The sequence below is a fragment of the Daphnia magna genome, linkage group LG5 (assembly GCF_020631705.1).
Source record: "Daphnia magna isolate NIES linkage group LG5, ASM2063170v1.1, whole genome shotgun sequence".
Classification (NCBI taxonomy): Eukaryota; Metazoa; Arthropoda; class Branchiopoda; order Diplostraca; family Daphniidae; genus Daphnia; species Daphnia magna.
Window position 1 is genome coordinate 10,701,283 of NC_059186.1, and position 24,228 is coordinate 10,725,510.

A 24,228-nucleotide genomic window follows, 5' to 3' on the forward strand; every position below is an offset into this window, starting at 1 on the left:
CGAACGAACCAAAATCGGACAAAGAACAGTTCCCGAAAAAGGAAATGAGGTTCAAATTCTCTCTCTCTCTTTCTCTCTCTCTTTCTCTCTCTCAATTTAAATCCAAAAAACCACAAAAAATATTTTGCTTTCGCTCCTCATCTCTTTGCACCTTTGAACGCACGAATAGCACATACAAATTCTTTCACATTCATTTACCTTTGTATGTGTCCGTGTATGAGAGAGAGTTTGGTGCACGTGTGTGTGAAAACCATGGCATTCATAACGCCATGCCGGTCTGCAGATTATTCGTCTCTTTTTTTTTTCTCCCCTGTCGCATGATGTCACGGTGAGTTCCATGAGAGAGAAAACCATATATTTCCTCCAGCTCGCATATCCCCCTCTATGCACCTCGAAATGACAAATGATGCAGCAGAGGTCCCTAACTCTCTCGCTCTCTCGGGTTTCTTCTTGTGATCTCCCGCGCTCGGTTTCGAATCAACAACAAAACGGAATAAAAATAAGAAAAAAAAAAAAGGAAGAGATGAAAGTAGAAGAACCGGAGGGAAGTTATGTCCCAACATTCTTCTGCCAGTTGACTACCAGAAGTGAGGGGGATAAAAAGAGAAGGAAGGAAAAGATCCATTCATAATCAAGTCATTCAAAATGTGGTTTTTCCCCCGTTATCCATTGCAGCAGAGGCAATACAAGGAATGAGACAACCATCTCTCTCTCTTAGATAACAAACGACGACACGACATTTAATTGTGCACAGGAAATGTATAAAAGAACAGGACGGAAGAAAATGACAGAAATGAAGAAATATAAAATACAAGACACGGAAGACGGTGGTGATTGAAATATTTCTCGGAAATAGGTCTATGACCATCGATCATGTTTCCAGCGATTGCGACGCCCAAACAAGCGCGCAAAAAGGAACACAAATTATCACGACGGATGAGGTAGTAAACTACCGATAAACTAGAAATGACGCAGAATAGAGGTCCTCTGCCCACACCTAATCAGAATTGAATCGCGCAAAATCGAAGATTTTCGACTGTGGATCAAACAATTTTTGTTCGACAACACAAAGATTTGGCGCATGTCTAAATACAATCTGCTACTCCGGGTGTTCTTGAGAAAATAAAAATAAAACACGGCAGTACGTGCTGGAGCGGCAGTGCTGGGCCACTCGAACTACACAGACAAGAGCAAAAAAAAAAAAAAAAAAGGAATGAAAAGCTCAAGGTTCTCATTCTCAAAGAGAAGCCTGTCCGTTCTTAAGCTGTTGCCGTTTGTAAGATTTTTCCACCTGCTGTTGTTGTGTGTGTGTGTGACACAGAACGTCTCCCTCTCTGTCTCTCTTCGACGTCCACCAGAAAAAGAAGTCGACCTCTCCCAGACACGTATAGATATTTTTTGTTGTCTTCTTCCACACCACTATCCTTACAACGCGCATACGAAAATACAACCTCTCCCTCAGCTAACATCAGCCAACAACCACAACCTCCACGAGAGGGGCAAAGAAAGCTCTTTTGTCCTTCGGTTCTGCATGATTGTTCATCCGCCCCTTTCCAGCACTCGCCCAGAAACCAACAAGAAGGAAATTAAAATTATCTTCGTCTTTTTTTTTTTTCTTTTTTCGTATTCTTTTCTTTTTGACACACGTAAAAGAAAAGGGAAGAAAAGAAAGAAAAAAAACTTGTTATATTCTGAGAGAGAGAGGCAGGCCCAACAGCAAAGTCGGCTCTAATGATGTATATATATATGTATAAGGGCTGTGTACCAACCGCCGCCGCTACATTGCCTTGTATTCTTTTGTTGCGCTACATTTAAGGTAGAAATAAGAAAAAGACGCGAGATAAAAACGAGGAGAGGTTTTTTTTTTTTTTTTTTAATATGACGGCGTCGTTGTCGTCAGCGAAAAAAATAGAAAGAAAAAAAAAACTGACAAGTCTAAGAAATATTCAACATGCCGCCCGTTTCTTGTTGGCCTGGTTGTAGCACCTCCCCTATAGCAGCCAACTTGGGGTTTTCCTTGATCATCTAACGCCTTTTTTTTTATCTCCGTGTGGCACAAACCCGCCCTTTATTAAGATAATAAGACTTTTTTTTTATCTTTCTGTTTCCATATTCTATTCTTGTCCGTCTTCAGATCAAAAATGTCAGTTTTTATCTAAGGTTTCGGTAATGACACGAATCAACGCCACGTAACCTACGCAATTTAGAGAAAAACCCATCGCATCTGCCAAAGTGTGGACAAAAGAAGAAACGAACGTATGTTTCTATTTCTGCGTCTTTTCGTAAAAACTCGGGGGGGAAGGACACGAAAAGTGTCTTTTCTTTCCAGTCGAGAGGAGGTGGTGTCTGTGTGGGAACGAGAGGGGGCACACAGAAAAAAGCGAGGGGGTACGTGCGTCTCGTAGTACTCGACTTTTATGGACACATCAACATGAAGCACCTGAAGAGAGACGACAGAGACTGACCTCGATGATGGACAAACCCTACTACAGACTGCAAAAGAAGCTTCAAGTTGACAGCGAAGCTCTGGCGACTATAATTGGCCCTCATTCGGAGGAATGTTGTAAAAGGTTTTTTCTTTTTCTTTTCCAATTTTCAATATTTTCCTTTAAAAACCTACGTCGCTTTTTAAATGGACGACATAATGGACCCACAGTTTTCTTGCGGTTCAAACGATCAAAGTTTGATTTCCCCTTATTCCACTTAAGATTTCTTTCCCACCATCAATAACAGACTTGTTCGTTGTTTAAAAAGAAAAGGGAGAACACGTATTTCTGGTACGAATTACTGAACACATCCTCCCATCCAAACTACTATCGACATTTATTTCGTTCCCGACAAATTATGTCCTTAAAAGTGGCGGGGTGGGGGAACTCTAATATTTTCTTTCAAATTTTCCCGCCGGACAAGGTGTAAAACGCTTGTGATGAACAAGAGCGAGCACTAAATAAGAACCCTGAAAACCGTCATTAGATACGAATCATCGACAACGTGTCGCTGGATTTCCGCCGCGCATTCAAAAATCACAATTTTCTCTCTGTTTTTCCCTGGACGAATTCAAGAATTGAAGAAACACGAACTCGTGTTTAAAAAACAAACAGAAAGAGGGAACTAAAAAAGGTACGAAGATGAAACTCGAAGGTACAAAAAGTCAAAAACGAAAAACCTGCCTTAATTAAATACCACCCCAACGAGACGACGTCAAACGAAACAATCCGGTCTGAAGTGATTCCTTCGTCCTCCCTTTTCACCCAGTTCTACTTGCTTTCAACGAGCAGGTTAACAAAAATCAAAGGCAAATACTCGACACCGTTTCTCTGGTACTCGAGGTTCCCAGAAAAAGGGACCCAAAAGAGGAGGACATCCCTGGACGCGTGCAACTCGATGCTGTGTGGTCCTTGATCCCATCAGCACCTCAAACGTTCTTCTCCGGGTCTGTCTATACACAGAGACACACACACAGGAAAGGCGTGTTGACTCAAACTCAACACACCAAAAAGTATTTCCCCCTCCCCACCATTCGCTCTCAGCTTCAAGACAGAACCACCAGCACTGGCATTCTTCGACGAGTGTGTCAACACACAAACATCCTTCGTGAACGAACCTCTCGTTCATCAGAAGTAGACTGATGGTCAACTTCTTCAATCTTTCCCCCTTCGCGTTTTCCTTTACACCGATATTAAAATTCCGCCAATCCGAAGGGTACAACAACCCGATTTTTACGATAGCGGACAAATTCGATTGGTTTCAAATGCAGAAAATTCGAGTGGGCCAAACAAAACAAAAAACAAAAAAAAGTTGGTGTTGTCAGTACCTGTAATGAGCGTGGATGCATCTGGGCTGTCTGGATCATGTCCTCCAGGCTGGCTTCAAGTTGCTCGCTGAGTGTGTCGATGGTATGGCTGGAACTGGATTCGGGCCGAAACAATTTCAAAAGCTCTTCTTCTTCGTCGTCGCCGTCTTCGGCGCTTTCTGCTTGCGCACGGCTGTCGTCCGTGCCCAAATAGAAACCCAAATCCAAATCAAGCGAATCGTTACGAGGCGATCCGGAGGTGCTACCACCATCCGAAAGCAAAGAGCCAAAGTTAGGCACAGGGACCTGGGCGGACGAACGGGAAGCAACGATCGAACCCAAAACGGGATCGAGTTCTTCGATGAATTCCGCGCTCTCCGGGCTCAATGCGCCTAACGTGAAATTGCTCTCTGTCAATTTATCCTTAAAAAAAAAAATTAGAATAATTTAATTAAATCGTTTAAAGACATTAAAGTTGAATTTGAGAAGCAGTTTAATTCTTGGATAAAGTGGGGCCAATGTTGTTAACCTCACGGAGACTTGAATGCGGGGGAGGATTTGTAAATTTTTATTACATTATTCTTTTTATTTTCTCTCTTAATTTTGTAACGGTATCGACAAGGGAGTTTAACTGGTGGTCACGGACCACTGTAAAGATTTCCGAGTTTAAGGAAGAAAAAAAAAAACAACGAAAATAGGGAACAAAAGGCCGTCGGCGGGTGGAAACGCCAGTGAAACAATTCAAAACGATTTTCGGGAACGAAACAATCCGACAGTAATACCTCGTTGCTGCCGTTCTTTCATTTCCTACAATACTTCTCTCTAAATACTTGGGCTCGATTCATTCAAGTCCGTCTACTTCTTCCCTTGAAAAACGATCCGGGAAGAGATACTCTCTAAGCTATCGTAATTTTTTTTTTTTTCTCGGCTGACAACAATAACAAGGAAGGGCGCTACGGCGAATTATAGGTAAGTCGCATTATTTTTCAATAATAAAATAAAGGGTAACATTTCAACGGAAAAAAACAAAACAAAAAAACAGCACGGCAAACTCACCTCGTCGTAATCGACAAAACCAAACGCTTTGTCTAGCGAAAACGAATCGTTGTCCTCGCTCGGAAGTGACGGTTCCTCCGATGACTTTTCTTCGCTTTCCGACGGTTTCGATTCTTCACCCGACGTAGACGTCGATGGCTGGGGATGATCGATATCCTCCAGTAAAATGTATTCACCTGTCGTTAAAAGACAAGTAAAAAGAAATGGATATGAGTCAATTGCGATCTATGGATAGCGCGACCGCTAACGACCTGACCTTTCAGGCCTTCCCATTTACTCTCCGCAAAGAAAACAAGAGATTATTTCAAAGATAAAAACACTTTCGAGCGGCTTTAACCGCCAAAACATGTCATCTATTCGCCATTGACATTTCAATGTAAATAGATTGAAATGGCTTGTTGAAGCGTTACCAGATGATGTCGCGCGCGAAGGAAAGAAACAGATCAAAAGATACGCAGAGACAAGAGTTTTTTGGAAAAAAAAGTGTCTCGTAATAGCTTCTTAAGTAACTGGATGATGATGACTAAACGTTCTGCACGGGAAGACCCCCAGTTTAAAAAAAGGAATATAGCCTTTTTTTTTTTAAAGCCCACCATCATTCGGCTTGGTCATCATGATTGAAATGCTGTGTCAAACATCGAGATCAGACACCGAGCCATTACGTGGCAAGGTCGTCATTTGGTGAACATATTCAACAGGTAAAACACAAGTGTGTCTAGTTCTTACTTTTACTAGGCGTTCGATAAGAAGCCATTTTGTTTGCGACGTCTGAAACGGATAGCTCTAACAGCAAATAATTCGTTCCCTCCCCCTCCAAAAATAGACATTCAACAAGTCAAGCCAAGCCAATAAATGGCCCAGAAAATAATCGATGCTGTGGTTATGCAATTAGAACTGGACTAACTACAATGACGCTCGTTCAGGTCCCCAAGAGAAGCTGCCATGTCACCTCAACAACGTCAAGTCACAGGGGTTTGATGACCGGGAAAATTCTTCCTTCTCTCGTGCCCATCATTCCGTGACTGGCACCTTTCTGCACATTTTGACCTACAACCCGATCGGCACATTTAACAAACGACTTATTTATACATTTCACAATCATTATGAGACGTCGAAAGGCGTTTGAACACTTTGATTGAGGGGAGAGGAGAACGAAAGCGAAACGCACAAATGCTGCTGATCTTGGAATGGTACGCTTGACCGCACTTTGCGACATCATCGACGACAACAAGAGATGCGCAAAGTCATAAGCACGCGCCACAACTCTAATTTTCAAATGAAATTTAAACAAGTGCCTGGCGGAGTCAACAAACGGTAGTTTTTTTGTTGTTGTTGTTGTTTTTGTTGTCATTTTCTTCATGACAAAATGCTGAGCGTGAAGATTTTTCCTCTAAATTTTATTGACGTCAACCTTGGTTGTCGCGATGACAATCATTGTTATTCAGTGGTTAACTGATTATTTTTTTTTATGATGCAAACGGAGGAAGAATTTTACGGGATTCACGAAAACAATGCTCAGAAATCTATCGATTTTGCACCACTGAAATGGAACGAAAATGTTTAAATTATAAGCTATTAATTATGTCGTTCGATTTCTCGAATACTACGCGCAAATTATAACGAACGAAGTTCTAATCGCATATTCAATTTTTCCCCCATTTTTATGGGGACAAAAACCGCAATAGTTTAGCTCCTCGTGAGGCCTATAATTGAAATAAAGAGATCGTCAAAAAGTCGAAAAACTGACAGATAATTTTGCCTTTTTTCCCGCCTACATAGAAAATTGAAGGCTTTTTTAAAAAATGTACTTCGTCATTTGACTTTATTGACGTGCAATATTGCAACAGAAAAATGAACAAAGAGTTTTCCATCGGACAGCACAAGATATCTAGCGTAGTGTGTACCTGATGGAATGTAATCCGGACCCGAAGACTGTGTTTGGAAATCGATGGTTTGCCGGAAAAAATAATCACGACGTTCAACAACAACAGCAACAACCCACACAAAAAAAAGTCACTCACGCGGCCAGTCGAATAATAATAATAATAATAATAATAAAAAAAAAATCCGTTGAATAGATTCAAAGTAAAGAAAAGAGTTTGGACGAACGGATGATGGTGTAACGAAATAATAACAACAACAACAAAAATCCGGTGTGTGTTGCGTGTGTCGACGATGGAAGAAACTAACTGCACGCCCGAGTCGGCAGAGACTCCGATGCCGAGTCTGTGGCCACACCGGAGTCGGGACTTTTATTCAAACACACATACACACCCATAGTTGTGATGGTGGTGGAGGTTTAGAAAAAGAGAGCCCAGAGGGGAATATGGCTGGTAAAAAAAAAAAGAAGCACGCAACGCCATGCTGTTGCCTTACTACGAACGTCAGCGCAACAAGAGGAGGAGGGCTGAACTTGAAAAGGCTAGAGGATTGGCTCCGATGATGAAAAAAAAAATAACCTCCAGGTACAAAATAAAAAGAAAAAAAAAAAAGGGAAAAGGAAAAAAGCAGCTAGACATATCTTCCCACCTTTTCGTTTCCCTTCACAATACGATTCGGCTCTATGCGCACCACCTCTCCCTCACTGCTGTGTCTATGCGTGTGTGTGTTTCTCTCCTCCCTCCCACCTCATTTCAATGTATTTATTTCGAGAGAAAGAAAGCCCCACAAAAAAATATAATTTTAAAGAAAGAAAAAAGACGCAAGAGAGAGAGAGAGAGAAAAGACTGGTGGTGTAAAATACGCTGCTGGAAATAGTTGGCCAGCAGCAGCAACAGGATGGAAGTGGGAATAAAAGAGAAAAGAAAGAGAGGGGGATCTCAAATGAAAGCCACTCAACCGACCGCCCTTTTCTACTATCTGCTGGCTTGACCAATGGAACGGCCCGTCCTTTTTTTTATCTTTTTTTCTAGATAGCATTTTTATATTACACTCTTTGGCTTCTTCCCACTGGCGTCCCGATGTTTCCCCTATTGTTCCCTTATCAAAGTCAGGTCTCGACACAACAGAAACTAGCGGTTGCATGGGGCGGACGAATACTATACATCTCTTTTTTTTTTTTTCATTTTTCTTTCTCTTCCATCAGAGTAAAAATAAATAAAAAAAAAAAAAGAAAAGAGAAAAAGTGAGAGAACCAAACACCAGTTGAATATGTAATATTTACATAAAACCTACTAGTAAGCTGAAAATTGTAAAAATAAAAAATAAATGGATTCAAACTTGGAGCCGGATGTACGCGACGGATGTGCGACTCGACAACCAACCAACACACATGATAGACCTTCAATTACGATCCCCGAAAGAAAAATAAATAAAATAAACAAGCCAAAAACCGGACGTGACCAGGTGCATTCTTTCAACGACATGTTACAGCGCGCGCGATTCGCATTTCTCAATATCGCAAAGCCCCCCCATAAATTAATATCGACAATTGTACGAAAGAAACACAAGATCTCATTTCCAAGAGTCCTCTCTGAAACGGAGAAGGTACCAACAAAAACCAGACAAAACGAGGAAGAGAAAAAAAAAATCAACAAGAATAGAGGGCTAGTCGGTATGAAATTCGTGGAAACACGAACAAAAACGGACGCTCCGGTCGACCAACCAGACAATAGAAGATGAACGCTATTTAAAAAAAAAATAATAATAATAACTTTTACCATCAGCACCAACAAGTCCGAAGGCTACTACTGCTTATAATAAGACTTGATCTCTTATGTATTTTCCCCCACCTTTTCTTTCTTCCCCTGCGAGGCTATATTACAGCTATCACAAAATGTTAGTCGAGTTACGGGTGGTTCACACTTCACGGTTTGCTGCGCTTTTTTAGCCGTGTGCTAGAACTATTGAAATTTGTCCATCGAACCTTTTAAGAATGTGCTTTAGCGTTTTGCGTTGACTCAACAATCACAGAAACACGTCACATTCCATTCGTGCGGACGCGTAATGATTGCATTCCCCAGAAATTAATGAAAAAAAAAACCTTCCTGTATAATTTTAAAGATTGCATAGAGAGAGACCTTAATCGACGTCTGATAACAATGACAGTAAAGGAAAGAGCAAAGCCCAGGTGGATGGAACGATTATGGAGTTGCCTGAATCTAATTGCCATACGTTATGCAAGTCTTATTTCTTTTGAAATGGTTCGACCCCAAAGTGTTTATCTTCAATTTTGACTCTTTTTGGACTGACTGGGGCGGAAATTTGAATGCGGCCAAACATCATGCACGAAATTCGGATGGACATAACAACGACGTGTCAATTAAACCATCCCCCCATCACCACCACCCAACAGATTTTCACTCCAGCAAGCCAGAGTGTGTTGTTTCAAAGCTGTTATTACAAGCAAAGAAAATGTACATAAGTTCCCGTAGTTCAGAGCCGAGAGACTTGACTGCAATATATGGACATGTCCAAAGTGAAGAGGAGGCGAGGCCGAGACAAGAACTTTTTCGAGTCGTGTTCCAGCATCAGCCTCCCTCCCCATCTTTTCTAGCTGTCAACTTCTTGTGAACGTGTTAAAACACGCTATTTAAACAAGGAGAGGGCAAAAAAGGGAGGAGGACATGAAAAGACGCGGACATTGCCGATCAAACAACCATCGGATAACATGGAAATAAAACATAATCCCGACTGCTGCCTCTCTCCATGTGCATGTTTGTGTTTTCTTTTCTTTTCTTGGTCTTTCTCTCTGTCGTGTTTCTTAGCAAAATACGTGACTTTAGGATGGAAAATGACTCATTGGGGCTACGGATTCGTTCAGCTCACGCCGGCCATTTTTTCGATAATGGCAATGGACCCCACCAACTGGCTGTTCTTTTAAAAAGAAAATAAGTCTCGGGTGCAACAACATCCCCTTTCGCCTTACGCAGAAATCTTCCTTCCGTATACAAATATCTTTCAGGCAATTCTTTTATTCCAAAATTTGTGTTTTTCACGCGAACTTGACCAGTATTGACACGCAGAGAGGTTGTCCCGAGTCTTAAACGTGGAAAAATGAATAAAAATTATTGGTAACAAGCCCACGAATGGATAGCCCAAATGCGTTTCTCAACGCTTGTTTTCTTCACGCTCAAAAAGGAGACGAAGGATCCCTTCATCAAAGCCTATTGTCTCGTAACATCAACTCGCTTCTATTGCTGCCACCACTGCTACTACAACGAGATAAAATAGACAAAAGGATGTTTCCTCTTATTTCTTTCCTTTTTCTATCTGTCAGTCTCTTTTTCTTCTTCATTCTTTTCTTCCAACAGAAAAAAAAAAATCAAATAGAAAACAAGAGAAAACTAAAATGCATCCCCTTGAATCAAGAGGCTACAAAAGTCCGACTCGCACGTCAAACACAACTAGGACTCTCACGACGACCGGGTCCATTATCTTTTACTTTAGTAACTTTGGACGGCCCAAAACAGAACAAGGATAAAGCCAATCTCTTGGACCAGACAAACGCCTGACCTCTGTGCTCTATCCGCATACTTTTTGATTTCTCAGAAATAGCCCATGAAATCTGATGATCAAAACGTCCGACTCTTGAAGCCTCCCTGCCACTTTCCGCGTTATCGGTAAAATGCGCATATTTATCTAGCCAATAAGATTCACACTATACATAATTTATGTGCTATGCTGTTTGCACTCCCATCGTTCCCTTGGATTCTTTGTCTTTTGTTTTAATTCAATACAAGAATCGTGATCGGAAAAAGTCATGGAGTGCGTAAAATAAGAAATCGCGTGGGTGATCGGAAAAAAAAGAGGGTTATAACAAATGATTCTTTGGAATTTTTTTTTTCTCCCTTCTTTGACTTCGAAACTTTTCTATGTAATATTCATGGAAGATACGAAAAGGTTGGAGAAAGAGAGATCGAGGGAACAGCATGATATAATAAGCGAGCAGCGGGTGGTTCTCTCCGCAGCCAACCAATCGCGAGGACCGGCCAATGAAACGGATGGACTTACCATCCTCTTTCTTTTTCTTCTTTTGGTATCATACAGATACATGATGCATGTGTATAGTATACACACACACACACACGCCGAATGAAAATTCCCCCAATACGTAACCAGAGAGGGGAGAAGGATATACATGAAAAGACACGCTAGCCTCTGGCTGTGTGAGTTTGAATTCACACAACAGGAACGACGATATGAAAAGAGACGAATAAGGTACTCCCCGAAAAAAAAAAAAACAGGGAAAGATATAGGGAAGAGAAAAACGTGCTGGTCTGTCCGCCATTTCGCTAGCGAAACAGAAAGACGGGGCCAAATTGGATATTCAAGTTACAAAAGAAATCAAAAGAAAAAAAAGAGAAAAGAACGATGGAACGTGTTCTAGCAGCACACAAATAAGAAAATCCCGTACCACATCTATAATAGATATTTTTTAAAAAGGAGAAAAAAAAAAAAAAAAAACCCCGACAGATACAAGTTTTGCATTCCATCCCGCTGGGTGAAACGACGTCAGGTTGGAGCTATAAGCCAAAAAGCGTGACGGAATCTCTTTCTCTCTTCCACTGTCTTGTCTGTTTCTTTCGGACAAAGAAAAAAAAAGACAACAGTTCCACCTCTATCTCTCTTTTCTCTCTCTCCAATCAGCGCCATCTCACACTAATTTTTCATGCAAGTCGCGTTGCACTGCATCGGGAGGAATACTTGGGCATTTCTACGACGACCTCCCTCCAACGGTGCTGGGCCCTTTGACATCGGGGGGTCGGAGAAAAAGACGCGACGACGCACTCGCTGCTGTGCGATTTCGATCGCCGCAACATCGAGAAGAAAGAAAACAAAAATTTTTGCTTGTACAAGACATCTTTTTCTATGGCCTCACTTTATTATCTGTCAGCTGAAATTCTGTTCCGACCCAGCATCTACGAAAATAGATCAGATCCCGGCGGTCGGTACTTTTTAAAAAATAAATCTTGGGATTTTCATTATTTTACTTCTTTTTTTTTTCGCTACACGCGCGTACGCAGGCACGCTGATAAAGAATACAAAGAGTCTATTTTCACCCATTTCTAAAGGCCGAAGAGTAGAAGGAAAAAAAGTCAATACTGGCCAAACTATTCTTTGGCGTTGGAAATGATTTGACGAAGCCGTCCTGTATCTTTCGGCGCTACGCTTCCAAGACTCTTTTTTCTTTTGTCTCCGACCGCAAATGGAGCTCTTTTTTTAAAAAAAACCATTTTAATGAATTCGCAGGCACCTGAGACGGAAAGAGGTACATAACAAACTCTTTGCGGTACTTTTTTTTTCTTCTTCTTTTTCTACCCGGCTTGTTTTGTTTCTCTCTTCCCTCGGCCACGGGTCATAAGGCCCGACCAGTGTTGAGTTAATGATCGCGCCCGATTCTCGCCGCGCTTGGGATTTGAAGTATCTTTATAAGCAGAGGACATCCAACTTTTCACTTCGGAGGGGTCATCCCCCGCTGAAAAGACCATTTCCGCGCTGATAATCCCTTCGACGGTCAGGGGCGAAGAAAAAAGGCAACAATAATAATAATAAAAAAAAAAAACCAAACGCCAATGAAGAAAAGTATACAAGAAACAAATGTTCTAAAATTAGAAGCTCTACCGCAAAAATTCTGGTCTACAAAAAATCCATTAATTATTTGTGGATTATTGGTTGAACAAAATTACACGTGGTGCGGGATCTGAATCGCAACCTTCCCATGTGATTCTTCTCTGATGCGACACAATGTCCCCATATATATTTTAGGAGAATTTGTACGGCAGCAACGCCTTCCGCTACTTTAATTCAAACGTGGCTGCTTCCACAGGGGAATGCAATAATGGAAAATTTCAAAAGAGAGAGATTCTTTTTCGGAGTACGGAAGAAAAATGAAGGAAATGGAAATGCCGAACGGACCAGAGTCGAATGTAATCCCGCTGTTGTTGCTCGGCTTCACCTTTTCAATGGGGGGAGCCGGTTTTTATGATTAATGATTGCGGGTGCAACAGCACAAGACATCAGCGGGAGGTAATTTTTTTTTTTTTTCTTATTTTTATTTTTCGTTTTTCTTTCTTCGACTGACTGTGGCAAAAAGGGAGAGAGACCAGACAGAATGGACGGGCATCTGCTCTTCTTGGCTAGTTTCTCTCCTAATAGGCTTTCCATTCTATTATCAAGGCATCAAGGCTACATAACCCCATTCGAAACGTAATCACAATAAGAGACGCATTCAAAAATCCAAGCAAAGTCTATTGAACACGCCACGGTCGGCGGAGAGCAATGGCATCCGGAGATACGTAACTGGAACGCGAAACCAGTATGAATTTCCGGAATCGAATCAAATACTCAGTACGTTTCTACTACCCAGCAAACTCATCTGAAAATATCGACATCTTTCTTTTCGCGGTTATTAAACTGAATGTTCAATACAATTCGAAAATCAAAATTCTTCAATCTCTAAATAAACTTTGAAAAATATTTTTGTATAAAGAAAGAGAAAAATATTTTTCAAATACCAGGTTCTGTGCCGAGAGATATCGAGAAAAATATGTATATAATATCGTATATAAATATAATGTATATCCCCCTCTGGTCGACAAGTCCGAGTTAGCGGGGCGTCGAACTTTGAGTAATGACTAATGATCTCTGCCTGTCATGTGGGATATAGCATTCAACGGTATAGCCATATCATTTTTTTCTTCTTTTTTTTCCCTCTCTTTTCTTCTTCACGGCGGCCCACATGAATCAAGCTTCTTCCTCTCTACCTCTCTTTCTGATTCTTTTTGCTTTTGTTATTGAAGCTGAAAAGTAACTTTTTTTTCGCATTCTACCGAAACGGCAGTTTGTTAGATGGTGACACACAGACGAGTCGCTTGACATACGCTAAAAACGCTTTTCGCCGGAAATCCTTTAAATGGATTTTGTCGTTTCAGCAACGAAGACATTAAATCCAAGATCCCGTGATCATTCACGTTTCTCGATAATTGGCTTGCACGTCAAAGATCAGAGACAGATTACAGCCGTCACCTAACACGCACTAAGTAAACGGCATTTCTGGGGTTCTAAAAACTCCATCTCCTGGCAAACTCAGCGACTACCACAAAAACTCGATTTGTTATTGTCGTGTTGACCGCTAGATGGCATAAACGTCGCATTTTCCGCGTTACCATCTAGTAATAGGGGAAAAAATGCCTCATCCTTCGCTAAGGAATGAAGTTCAACAGATACTTCCCAAACACGGCAGAAAAAAGAAAAGAAAAAAGAGATGATTGCTGATAAAATTATCCAAACAACGCAACCACGAATCGGTGCCGCCTATTTTAAAGATATGCCATAATCTAACGAAATGTGACAACCTGTTGTGACACTGATGGCACTGGTCAGTCGCACGATCAGTTTAGCGTTATCAAAATACAATTTCTAATATTGGAAGTCTACGAGTTTCTCAATTTGGTTACATCAACAGGCCCTATTTCGTCCTACGGAAAGCCCACTGCTTGCAGCCCAGTATTGTGACATTTTATTTTTCACGCACCTGTTTCGTCGTCAATCCGGTACGGAAGGCCGGCCCAAGGATCGTCATCTGAAGGCGATTTGTCCGGAGGGTCTTCATCGTTTTTCTTTTTTTCGCCTTGTTTGGTCTTCTCCTTCTTTTCACCCTGCATACAAGATAAAGAAAGCTTTTACAAATCATTATTTATTGTTGATCGTTAGACGATGACGGTTCCACAACCAGCACTTTTTTTTTGCCTTTTGTAACACCTAATAACTCTTTATGACGCAACATATGACGCAACCCGTACATCCCTTTTGATAGGAAAAAAAAAATACCTTCAAATCCAACTTGTCCTTGGACGTTGCTATCTCGACGTCTTCGACGTCATTGGATTCTTCTCCCGGAAAGCGAAAATGATCACGGGGTACTCCAATGTCGATGTCTTGTTTCCACAATATCTCTATCAAGTCCGCATCCTGAGAGAAAAATAAATATTAAAAAATAAGAGAATTGTTTCCTTGAGACGAAACGTTACATAACTGACATAATTTCCTAAAAACGATAATAGTAAAATTCTGGTACCTCTAAAAACCATACATTACAACACACACAAATAATCAAGATGTCGCGCATCCACTGAGATCTGCGAGGTCAAACGACAACAGAACAGACAGAATGTTGCTAACAGACTGTTGAGCGACGGTGAGAGCATGAAGTGGGTCTACAAGAGGTCGTCGAGACAAAATGGAATTCACCGTGTTTTCCAGATGACAAACAGAAATCGGCAGCATGACATGCCAATTGCAGACTGCATGGCTTCTATGCGTTATTTTTTTAGCAAATTCATCCTAGCTTTCAATCGCATTCATCAGATTGCTACCGCCGAAAGACCAACATTTACCCTTTTTGTACCACAAAAAGAAGACCTGCTTACACTGCAGGAGGGAGAAGGGGGAGTTTCTCACTCAGTAGACTATATGGGCTTAATGGATTTCTACCATGATTATCAGTGGCTTTACCTCCAGAGAAAGGGCAGATGTCTCATCTGGAATTGAAGATTCTTGAGATGGGTGCTGTTGTATGGAATCCAATATTTCATCTTGTTGTGACTGAGAGGTTACGGTAGCAGCAAGCATAGAGCTACTAGGACTGGCAACAACAGGACTCACTGTGTTTATATTAGGTAAGGAAGATGGATCACGGTTGAGTGAGCTCTCATCTAATAGGTAAGCAGTGATTGTTCTTGGGCCTCGTGAAGGTAAAATGCTAGTGTACCTCCCAAGATCATTTAAGTCTTCAATTAGCTCTTCTTGATATTGAGATAAAGAAGCCTCCATGCTCTTGGGATGCAAGTATGGTATTTCTGGCAAGTTGCTCATGAATCCATTGTGAAAATCAGACGGTACATGAGCCCATGTGTCTCCCATTGTTATGTTGTGGTAACTCCCTTGAAAAGAGCTGGACCTTCCCAGACCAAGTCCAAGGTAAGATTCAGGATCAACTCTGATCAAACTTAGAATCAGGGCAAGATGAAGCAGTTCATCAGAATGTCTGTGAATCTTCTTAACAAAAGCCAACATTTTGTTTGATTACTTTCGAAAGTTACGGCCTCAAAGAGGTGTTATGCACAGCACGTCACTACAACGTAGTTCCAGTGTGGTCAGGTTCCCGTTGTCGAGGAAAACATCACTACCAACAGTGTCCCCAAAAACTATTGACGAACATTTGGACGTGTGTTGCGATCTCAATCGTTTGTTTTGAAAGGAAGATGCAGCAGCTGCTGCTACTAGAACAGCGGCGTGAAAATTTACAAGTCTATCCTCTTTGTAAAGGGGCAAGTGACTCAGCTTTCACGCTGGATCAGAGACACCTAGGGAGCACGAGACAAACAAAGAGATGATGCAAGATGCTTCCAATACACATTCAGCATGGAGTCTTTGTATAAAGACTCAAATTTAGATGACCATATGAATATTGGCTAGGAAGTTTCGTTGGCGCCAGCAAGTCACGCGACAAGCAAGGTGTATATACAGTTCGAGTGTACTAGAATTCCTTTTGATGTCTAAATTTTTCCGGTTCTATGACGTAGTTCCCTGCGACATTGCCAGAAAAAGCAGACACATTTTTTCCTGCACAGATGAGATATCGTAATTCGTAAAGCAATAGCAGCAGGCAAGTAGTATAACCACTTCAAGAACAGTGATGTGATAGACAGAAAAGCGACGAAAGAATCTTCTCTCTGTTGTTTCGCAAACTTTGGACTTCAGCCTGATACCTTATCTTATATACAATGTTATTACAAGCAAACGGCCGGCAAAAACACTCGCGTAGCAACGAAGAGAAAACAAGAGAAAGGCAATAAACTAACCTCGTCGAGAATGCTGCATTTATTTGGTGTTTTGGCACGAACTGTGCTCGACACTGGAGAATCCGGTTCAGGTGATAAACTCATCATTACGGGCAGATCAATATCCACCATTTTTGTCAAGTTCTAGGTTTCACGATTTAAAAACAATAGCTTGTTTTGGTTTTTCACTTCAATGACGACAGGCACACACGGTGCCTAAAGCGTGAGTCGTATTCGGGACTTGAAAGAAGAATGCCTTGACAATGTCCCACTATTTCGTCTGTGTGTAGAAAAGTAGGAGGTGCCAGAACTCATATACTTTACGTAAAGTATACTTGGCGCGTCATTCAGCCTGTGGCAGTATGGCTGCTGCCGCTTATGATTTTGTCTTATCCATTCAGTCGTTGATAGGTTATCTAATCAAACTTATCAACGCAAATATATTTAATCCAATAGGTACCTCTTTTTTTACCAGATCTATCTATCATTAGTCACTATGAAATAAAACACTTAGCCCACAGTATTCTACATTGAAACGCAATTAGAACTGGCAACACTTTGTTGATACAAGACGACATTAAGCGAAATTAGCTCAGTTCTCAACCCGCTTTTTTTATCTCAGCCTTGAGACGAAAAGGATATTTGGATTGAAATTTAATCACATCACGTAGACAGTGCGTCAGCTGGGCTCTTCGGCAAAACAGCATAGCTTGCGCGGATCACAAAGGCACAGATTGAAATCGTCAAAAAGTTTAATTGTAAACAAGGTTAGTATCCTGTTTGCCTTACTGATAAAGCAATTAAACTGATAAAAACTCAGGTATGCGTAATAGCAAGTGTACCCCGGTTATCTTTATTTCATGTTATCCTCCAATAATTGCCAGAGCGAATATAAACTTGAACGGGCTTACGTTAAACGAACTGTAAAGAAAATTATGTTCATTAGAAATTTCGAACGCAGTTCTTGCGTAAAGCGCGTAGCCATGGAACACAGCAGGACATCTTTCGCTTTGATGTTTTTCCTAGTTGGTTGGCTCGCACAGGGAAATGCTTCGCTTAACAACCGCAACCACCTAACATATGTCAACAGTCCCTACGAAATACAACGTGAAAATAATCTCACCGTGGTGAGAGCCGAACCACCCCCACACGAGCTCGCAGCCAAAATGGCTCGCTATATAGTGCACAAGAGCGGTGATACAAGTTAGATAATGGATTTAATCATTTGAAATTAATTGTGAATCAAATAATTCAAGACTGGACTGCACTTGCCACGACCTCGACCCATGAGCCGATTAAAGGTTTCCCTTTTGCCAATATTTTTTCTGTCAGCGATGGACCTATTCACAAATCGAAAGGGATCCCATATTTTTACCTGACGGACATGGAAATATCCGTTCAGGATTTGAAAGTAAGATAGAATTTAAGCCCCTATTCTGACGCTTTGTTGATGTTTCTTCTATTTTGAATAGGAGGATGCCAGGACGACGATCACAATGAGTCTAGCTCAAACGAATTTTTGCAAAAAACATCAGTATGATCCGGAAGATCCACTCTGTGCTCACGTTATTCTGACCGGGACCCTCGTTCCTGTACGTAACGAACTCTAGCTATGGAATATTCCATCAAAATCTCGGGTAGTGATCCAGTAAATTTTTAGGTCACCGATCCCAGCGAAAAGAACTTCGCGCGACAAGCACTCTTCTCCAGACACCCAGAAATGAAAGATTGGCCAAAAGGTAGATTAAAACAAAGATATAAAATTTCAAAATCACCCACCTTTGGTTATAACTTTAGATCACGGTTGGTGGTTTGGTAAACTGGTCATCAGCAAAATATGTCTTCTCGACTATTTTGGTGGCATAAAAGACGTCAACCTTGATGAATATTTTGCAACCAATCCTATGTGATACAAACCTAAATGAAACGCGCAAAATAGATTATCAGCAAAATCCTTCATGATTATTGTTACCCGGTAGAAAATCTGAAATTACAGTATCGCGTATGAAATAAATTTACTATTTATTCATAAATAGTTTAAGAGGCGGGCAATTAAGGGATTTGTTCACAGATCAACAACCGTCATCCCATCCCACTCGAATGAGATCTGTTGTTCGAAGAATAGAAGTAAACATTCACGCTCACACACACACGCATTTCAAACAAAAAGAACCACTCGGGCTTCCTACGGAGTTTGACTACTTGTGCTGCATGTGCATCCATCCCGACAGCGGAAGACATGGGACTACTTATGTATTGCAAGTATTGCACGCCGCCATGATTGAGATGCACGGCACCACTCGCCCATATGCATGTCCAATCCATGCTGGTTTCAGGCTTCACTGAAATAGGATTGGTAGGCAAGACCACATCCAATCGTAAAGAATGACAAAAATTGCATCCACCAGTTTGCAAACCCAAACACGCCGCGAAAAACCTCATACGAAAATATCTGCAAAAAAAAACAAAAACAAGTTTGATAACCAGAAGCACATCTCAGGTACAAATTGTGAAAAAGAAACCTGACGAAATGCGCCGAGAGCCACTAGCCATTGTTCTCTAGCATCACCCAATGTAGTCTTATCGGTGGGTAGGAGATTCGAAAGAGTTGCAGTTGGTTCCTGCTGCGAATTGCATTCGTCTGGGTTATAGAAATGCTGTCCAAACCAACCATATCCTCCTACACAATATGGAACATAATCAACTATGCATTCTAACAATATAGGTTGACAAGAAATAATTACCCATAGTTTTGTTCATCAAAGTGAAGCTGACACAAAGTACAATTGGTGCTACAAATTGCAACCCAACAACACAAAGATAGTAGAAAATAATAGCCACCTAAAACCATAAAGAACAGTTTAGGAATCTCCTAAATTCATACGTGGAAACAATGTGCAAAGATACCTTTCTCTGTAGCTCAACATTTGAAATTCGACCAGCCTCTTTTTTCATGGTTTCAATCTTCTCTTGAGCTAGGTTAAGATACGCCTGGAAGCACGACGGTGCCGAAATGATTCGTACGAGACTGAGAACTAAACAGAGCCAAAAACGCATGCTGTCAAACGATTGCTCCGACATCCTACAAAAATATGTGGGTGTAAATTCAGCGTCTCTCTTAGAAACATATTTAAGAAAAGTGCGTTACAGAGGAGCCTCCATGTTGCCAAAAACTCGGACCGAAAAATAATGTCTCGCCAAAGGACGAATCCAGAGTAGTGAAAGCAGGAACGGTGATACCAGATTGATGTACATGAATATTTTCAACACTGATCTTTCACTGCAGTAACTGTGAAAATAACGATGAATTTTAGTTTACAAAAGTTTCAGTGGATGACCTGCAGCTTACCGTAAAGCATCTAAATGCATACGACTAACTCTCAAACCGGGAAATATAAATAAGGCACCCGTAATTCCACACCAAACAGCAAAACAGAGCTTCAGAATCAACTTGGAAGCCGGGCCCCTGTTAAAAAAACAAAACAAAACAAAAAAAAAAACAGAAATCAATGTGACATCTAAATTTACTTAGAAAAGGTATAGTTATACTCCGAATCCATAGTTTGCTGTTCCAAAAACACGGATGCACTTTGATTGAACGCGGAATAAGCAGCATCCAATCCGATCTCTAGATTTGACTCGTCTATCAATAGCAGTCCTAATGCTAGGACGAAGCAAAAGGATCCACCTACTAGGACTAGCGACCGCTCAGCGGCCGCTTCATTATTCCAAAAATAGAGACTAGTGACACTGCAAAGGGATTTTCTAGAAAGTAGATATGAAAGATTTATTGAAATTTTAACTGAAAAATTGCCCTTGTTGTTTTTCTGAAAGAGTACTTACAAGGCAAAACCAACCAGCAGAAGGCACCATAGCATGCTAAGATTAACCTCTTGATTACCCTTAGGATAAATTCCACAATATATCTGTTGAAAAATGCATGGGTAAACAGAAGCTTAACATGAATATTTAAGGAAATTTAAACCTACCTCTGTTATGAAGTAGACAACAAGTACAAATACACTATAATCAACTAACCAAACAAATTCGGTAAAAAACTTCAGTTGCAGAACATCTTTGGGAAATATTTTTGCTGTTTCGAGCTGACAATATAATGATGGAAATGAACTATAATGCTTTACTTTAGAAATTCAAATTTTACCTGTAACTCCAAATTTCTAGGGACTGTAAATGTTTTATCCTCTACAGGTTCTTCCCACTTTCGTTTGTTTTTGCCTCGTTTATTTTCTCCTTCTTTGGGTTTTGGTTTTGGTTTGGGCTGGGGAATTCCAGCTAGCTTTCTTAACTCTGCATCCGTAGGGTGAAGATAGTACACCAGACTAGAGAGAAGTATTGAGTTTTCTACATCTGGTTGTAATTTTTATATGGCATATAAACATACCCTGTTTTACAGAGAATCCATTTTCCAAATGAGAACCGTTGTGTCACCTTTTGCATGATGCTGATTGTAAGTAAAGTGACTATCAATTGGATTCCTAAGACTGCCTAAAGAGATAGAAATCACATGGAAAGTTGAAACTGAACAGACTAGCACATGTGCATCTTCTATTAGGATTTCCTTGAGCAACTTACCATTTTGCTGGCCAAATAAATAGTTTCAGACTCCGAAATGAAAAATTAAGACGGCTAACTCTTCGGTGGCACAGCCCTTAGCACTTTAAGAATAAACGGTCGCACGTATAGAATACAAAGTAAAAATTTTTAACAGACCGAATTTCTGTCGAAAGAAACTGCCGCACGCCCGAGAGCAGCAGCAGACGGAAAGAGCACGCGGAACAGTCCCCACAAATCCGACAAACAAGTATTTCAAATTCTATCCGATGGAGGCCAATCAGAGATGAACATCTGAAAAGTTTTGACTTTTGACGCAAATTGGATAGATTGTTAGATTCCAGTGCGACCCATTTTCTTATTCATACGCTTGCAACGGCTTCCAAATGGTCGATTGTTGCGGCAACAAAACTCTTCACCAGTCCCAATCAATCAGTTCTGGATTTTTATCATTATGCCATAGATTAGGATTACAAAGACTTCAACCGAAAACAGCCAATAGTCCAGTTAGGCTCACTCGAGTTTATATGAAAAGTGATTTTTCCTAAACATTTGAAAATCGAGAATTCGTTCATCTAGCTAAACGCTCCGGTATAGAAAGGCATCCTCCAGGGAGTTCGGACCTTGTTTAAGGGACTAGAAATAGAAATAATTTTCCAACCGTATTTTTAGTTCCTTGATTCGTTGGGGGAAAAAAATCAAGAAAATAGGGATCGTGCGTGACTCTTCGTTCACGTTGCGTGCGTGACAACAAATCGTTATATTCTTTTCATCTCACCGCTAGGTGGCATCCACTAACGGTTTCATTTTCGAGCTGCACGATGTCTTGTTCGTGCCTCTTTGTACCATTTTGCCACTGAGAAATTATTCATTCGTGAAAATCCCGTTTGAGAATCCACACGAAACCCACTTCACAAGGCCAAAAGGTGCCGTTACCTGGCTGATTACGGCGAACATAAAATAAGCATTAGACCATTCCGTGATTCACATCTGTTGTCATCTAATCTCGTCAAGTAAACACAGTCAAAATGTCTCACGACAAAACTTCGGCCTTGAGCATTATCATCTACAACACACTTGTGATGTTTTGCCTACCTTAATCGATTCTTGGTATTGAGGAAATGTCTCGCTAGACATTGACAATGACGCAGTCAGGATTCCCGTGAGCATTTGTTTAGGTAGTACGCAGAAATCCTTGGCAAACGTACCCTGTACTAAGAAAGAGTTTTTCTTTTTAGAAAATGTGTAAACATCCAGGAACTTTTATCCCGTATCATATTGAACAAATAAAGAAACCCACATATCTCGAGACGCAGTAACGGTATATTGTGCTTTCATCTCGTGATATTAGTAATGCTCTTTGTTAGACACAGACATGACAAACATGTTTGTATTAATCAGCAGGCTTGTGTATTGAAAATTGATGAAAAGAAACACTCCCACTTGACAATGAGAAAAGTTGATTACAGAAGGCTTACAGAGATAATTCACCTTTTTTCCTGGACGACGTTCTCGGCGTAGTTTGCAACAATGTCTGCTTCTCCGGATTGTTGTGATTCTGAAGATTTCCTGAGTGGCTCGAAAAAAGAAAATAGTTTCGTGTTTAGTTCGAGAAGTCTTTGAACAATTCAGTGGAGATAAAAGTTAGGATTTCAGGGCGATTTCTAGTTGATTTTATCTTCAGCCCTACTCTCCGATTAATGGAAAACTTAGAATTCTCTGTAACTTCTCTTTCGAAAAATGGTTTTGAGAGAAACTAGTAGTTTCTAGTATCACCGAAAAATGCTGAATTATTGTTGTCACCTTGCTTACTAATTTTAGCCCATTATCCGAAATTGGTATTGATTTTTTGGGTTAATCATTTGCATGTTTTTGTCTCCTTTTTGCGAACCCTGCCTCCTTCCTGGGATTTTCCTGAAAATAGTTGGCCTTGAATATTTTTGCTTTGGGTTGACACGTACCACAACTAAATTACTGATGAATATTATGCAAAAAATTTTCCACCCCTTCCCCTCTACCGTTTTCACAATTTGCGTGTTTCTTACCCTGCCTACCTCAACCTTAAAACTAAACTTGATGAATTTCGTCGTACAACCTTTTTTTTTTGTTTTGTGATACCCACGTTTTTCCTAGAGTAACTCAAACGGACGTGTAGCTGACTATGTAAACGTTGACACTTGAATGTGTTAAGAGCTTAAGACAATCCTTCAAAAATCAACGGGGAAATAGGCAAATTTCCACTTTAATGTCCGTTGCCTAAACAATGGCAATTGATTTTTTCCCCAACATTTGCGTCTACCAAGGTTTCGTGTTTCGTGAGGGATGACGTGACACACGGAACGTTGCTCATAGCAATCAGAAATCGATTTTCATCAAGAACCTCCGGGCTCGGGACAAGGCTAAAATGTTGACTATGGAGAAAGGAGGGAGCCAATATATCAAGCAATATTTTTTTTTTTTTCCTTTTAAAATCTCGAAGGAAAATAACCACAAAATTTATGACAAATAAAAAAAAAAAAACATGAAGTAATCCGACTTTTGTTATCGATTGATTGCATGGGAATAACCATCGAATGGGTGCAATATCGTCCAGGTGCACGAAATATAGTGTTGAGATTATGCCCATTCGTCGTACATGGAGCTGAAGGTATCAAAAGGTATAGTTTACCATTTGATTGCAGTCATCCTCCTGCACTAAAATTTCGCATTAAAAATCATTGCTCATTTAAATAGTTGTCTATCAGGTAAAGTTTTATTAGATTCCATGTCGTAAAAACTGATTCTATACATCAAAATGATATTTTTAATTCAGCAAAATTTTCCATTGAAATCAAAATGTTCCTTTTTTTTATCGATACGGTGGCATTCACCTATACTTAACACAGCAACAATCGAATTTGAGATGCCATAAATCTTGGCCTTTTCGATCTCATTCAGTTTAATGCATTCAGACACATTGATCGAGTTACTCCAGTACGATATACTGAGGGACGACCGCACTGAACACGAAGATGTTCCCTGACT

At 40.6% G+C, this 24,228-nt stretch overlaps 3 protein-coding genes and 1 long non-coding RNA gene across 7 annotated transcripts in view; 2 read left to right on the forward strand and 2 right to left on the reverse strand.

The window, feature by feature from the left end:
• LOC116922595 (segmentation protein cap'n'collar) overlaps positions 1–16,905 on the reverse strand; it is a 28,072-nt gene extending 11,167 nt beyond the window's left edge. Inside the window, exons 1-6 of one of the 2 annotated variants that reach the window (XM_045173670.1) lie at positions 16,654–16,790; positions 15,305–16,155; positions 14,621–14,761; positions 14,325–14,448; positions 4,850–5,025; positions 3,815–4,216 (exon numbers count right to left, since the gene is read on the reverse strand). In XM_045173670.1, coding sequence (XP_045029605.1) covers positions 3,815–4,216; positions 4,850–5,025; positions 14,325–14,448; positions 14,621–14,761; positions 15,305–15,865 — 1,404 coding nt within the window. In that variant the 5' untranslated portion in view covers positions 15,866–16,155; positions 16,654–16,790. Of the gene's footprint in view, positions 1–3,814; positions 4,217–4,849; positions 5,026–14,324; positions 14,449–14,620; positions 14,762–15,304; positions 16,156–16,653 lie in introns of both variants that reach the window. The other variant, XM_045173671.1, reaches the window with a different exon arrangement.
• Positions 16,906–17,159: 254 nt separating this feature from the next.
• LOC116922598 (protein CREG1) lies at positions 17,160–18,642 on the forward strand. 3 transcript variants are annotated; one of them, XM_045173677.1, is made up of 6 exons: positions 17,160–17,452; positions 17,517–17,826; positions 17,889–18,043; positions 18,105–18,224; positions 18,293–18,371; positions 18,430–18,642. In XM_045173677.1, exons 2-6 carry the CDS (start codon positions 17,568–17,570, stop codon positions 18,540–18,542), a joined length of 726 nt encoding a protein of 241 aa, XP_045029612.1. In that variant the 5' UTR covers positions 17,160–17,452; positions 17,517–17,567; the 3' UTR covers positions 18,543–18,642. The 3 variants fall into 3 exon arrangements, with proteins under 3 accessions (XP_045029612.1, XP_032784869.2, XP_032784868.2); XM_032928978.2 differs by having other exon boundaries at positions 17,579–17,826; XM_032928977.2 differs by having other exon boundaries at positions 17,160–17,399; positions 17,579–17,826.
• LOC116922597 (transmembrane protein 161B) lies at positions 18,636–21,547 on the reverse strand. The gene is made up of 12 exons (XM_032928975.2): positions 21,226–21,547; positions 21,035–21,138; positions 20,795–20,972; positions 20,622–20,735; positions 20,476–20,558; positions 20,182–20,397; positions 19,982–20,098; positions 19,781–19,921; positions 19,540–19,714; positions 19,377–19,473; positions 19,155–19,312; positions 18,636–19,084 (listed from the first exon to the last, which is right to left on the reverse strand). Exons 1-12 carry the CDS (start codon positions 21,226–21,228, stop codon positions 18,965–18,967), a joined length of 1,506 nt encoding a protein of 501 aa, XP_032784866.1. The 5' UTR covers positions 21,229–21,547; the 3' UTR covers positions 18,636–18,964.
• A 455-nt stretch (positions 21,548–22,002) lies between these two features.
• On the forward strand, positions 22,003–23,422 carry LOC116922600. Its single transcript, XR_004394103.2, has 3 exons — positions 22,003–22,382; positions 22,443–22,525; positions 22,609–23,422. It is a non-coding gene; the product is annotated as an uncharacterized LOC116922600 (long non-coding RNA).
• Positions 23,423–24,228: the final 806 nt, after the last annotated feature.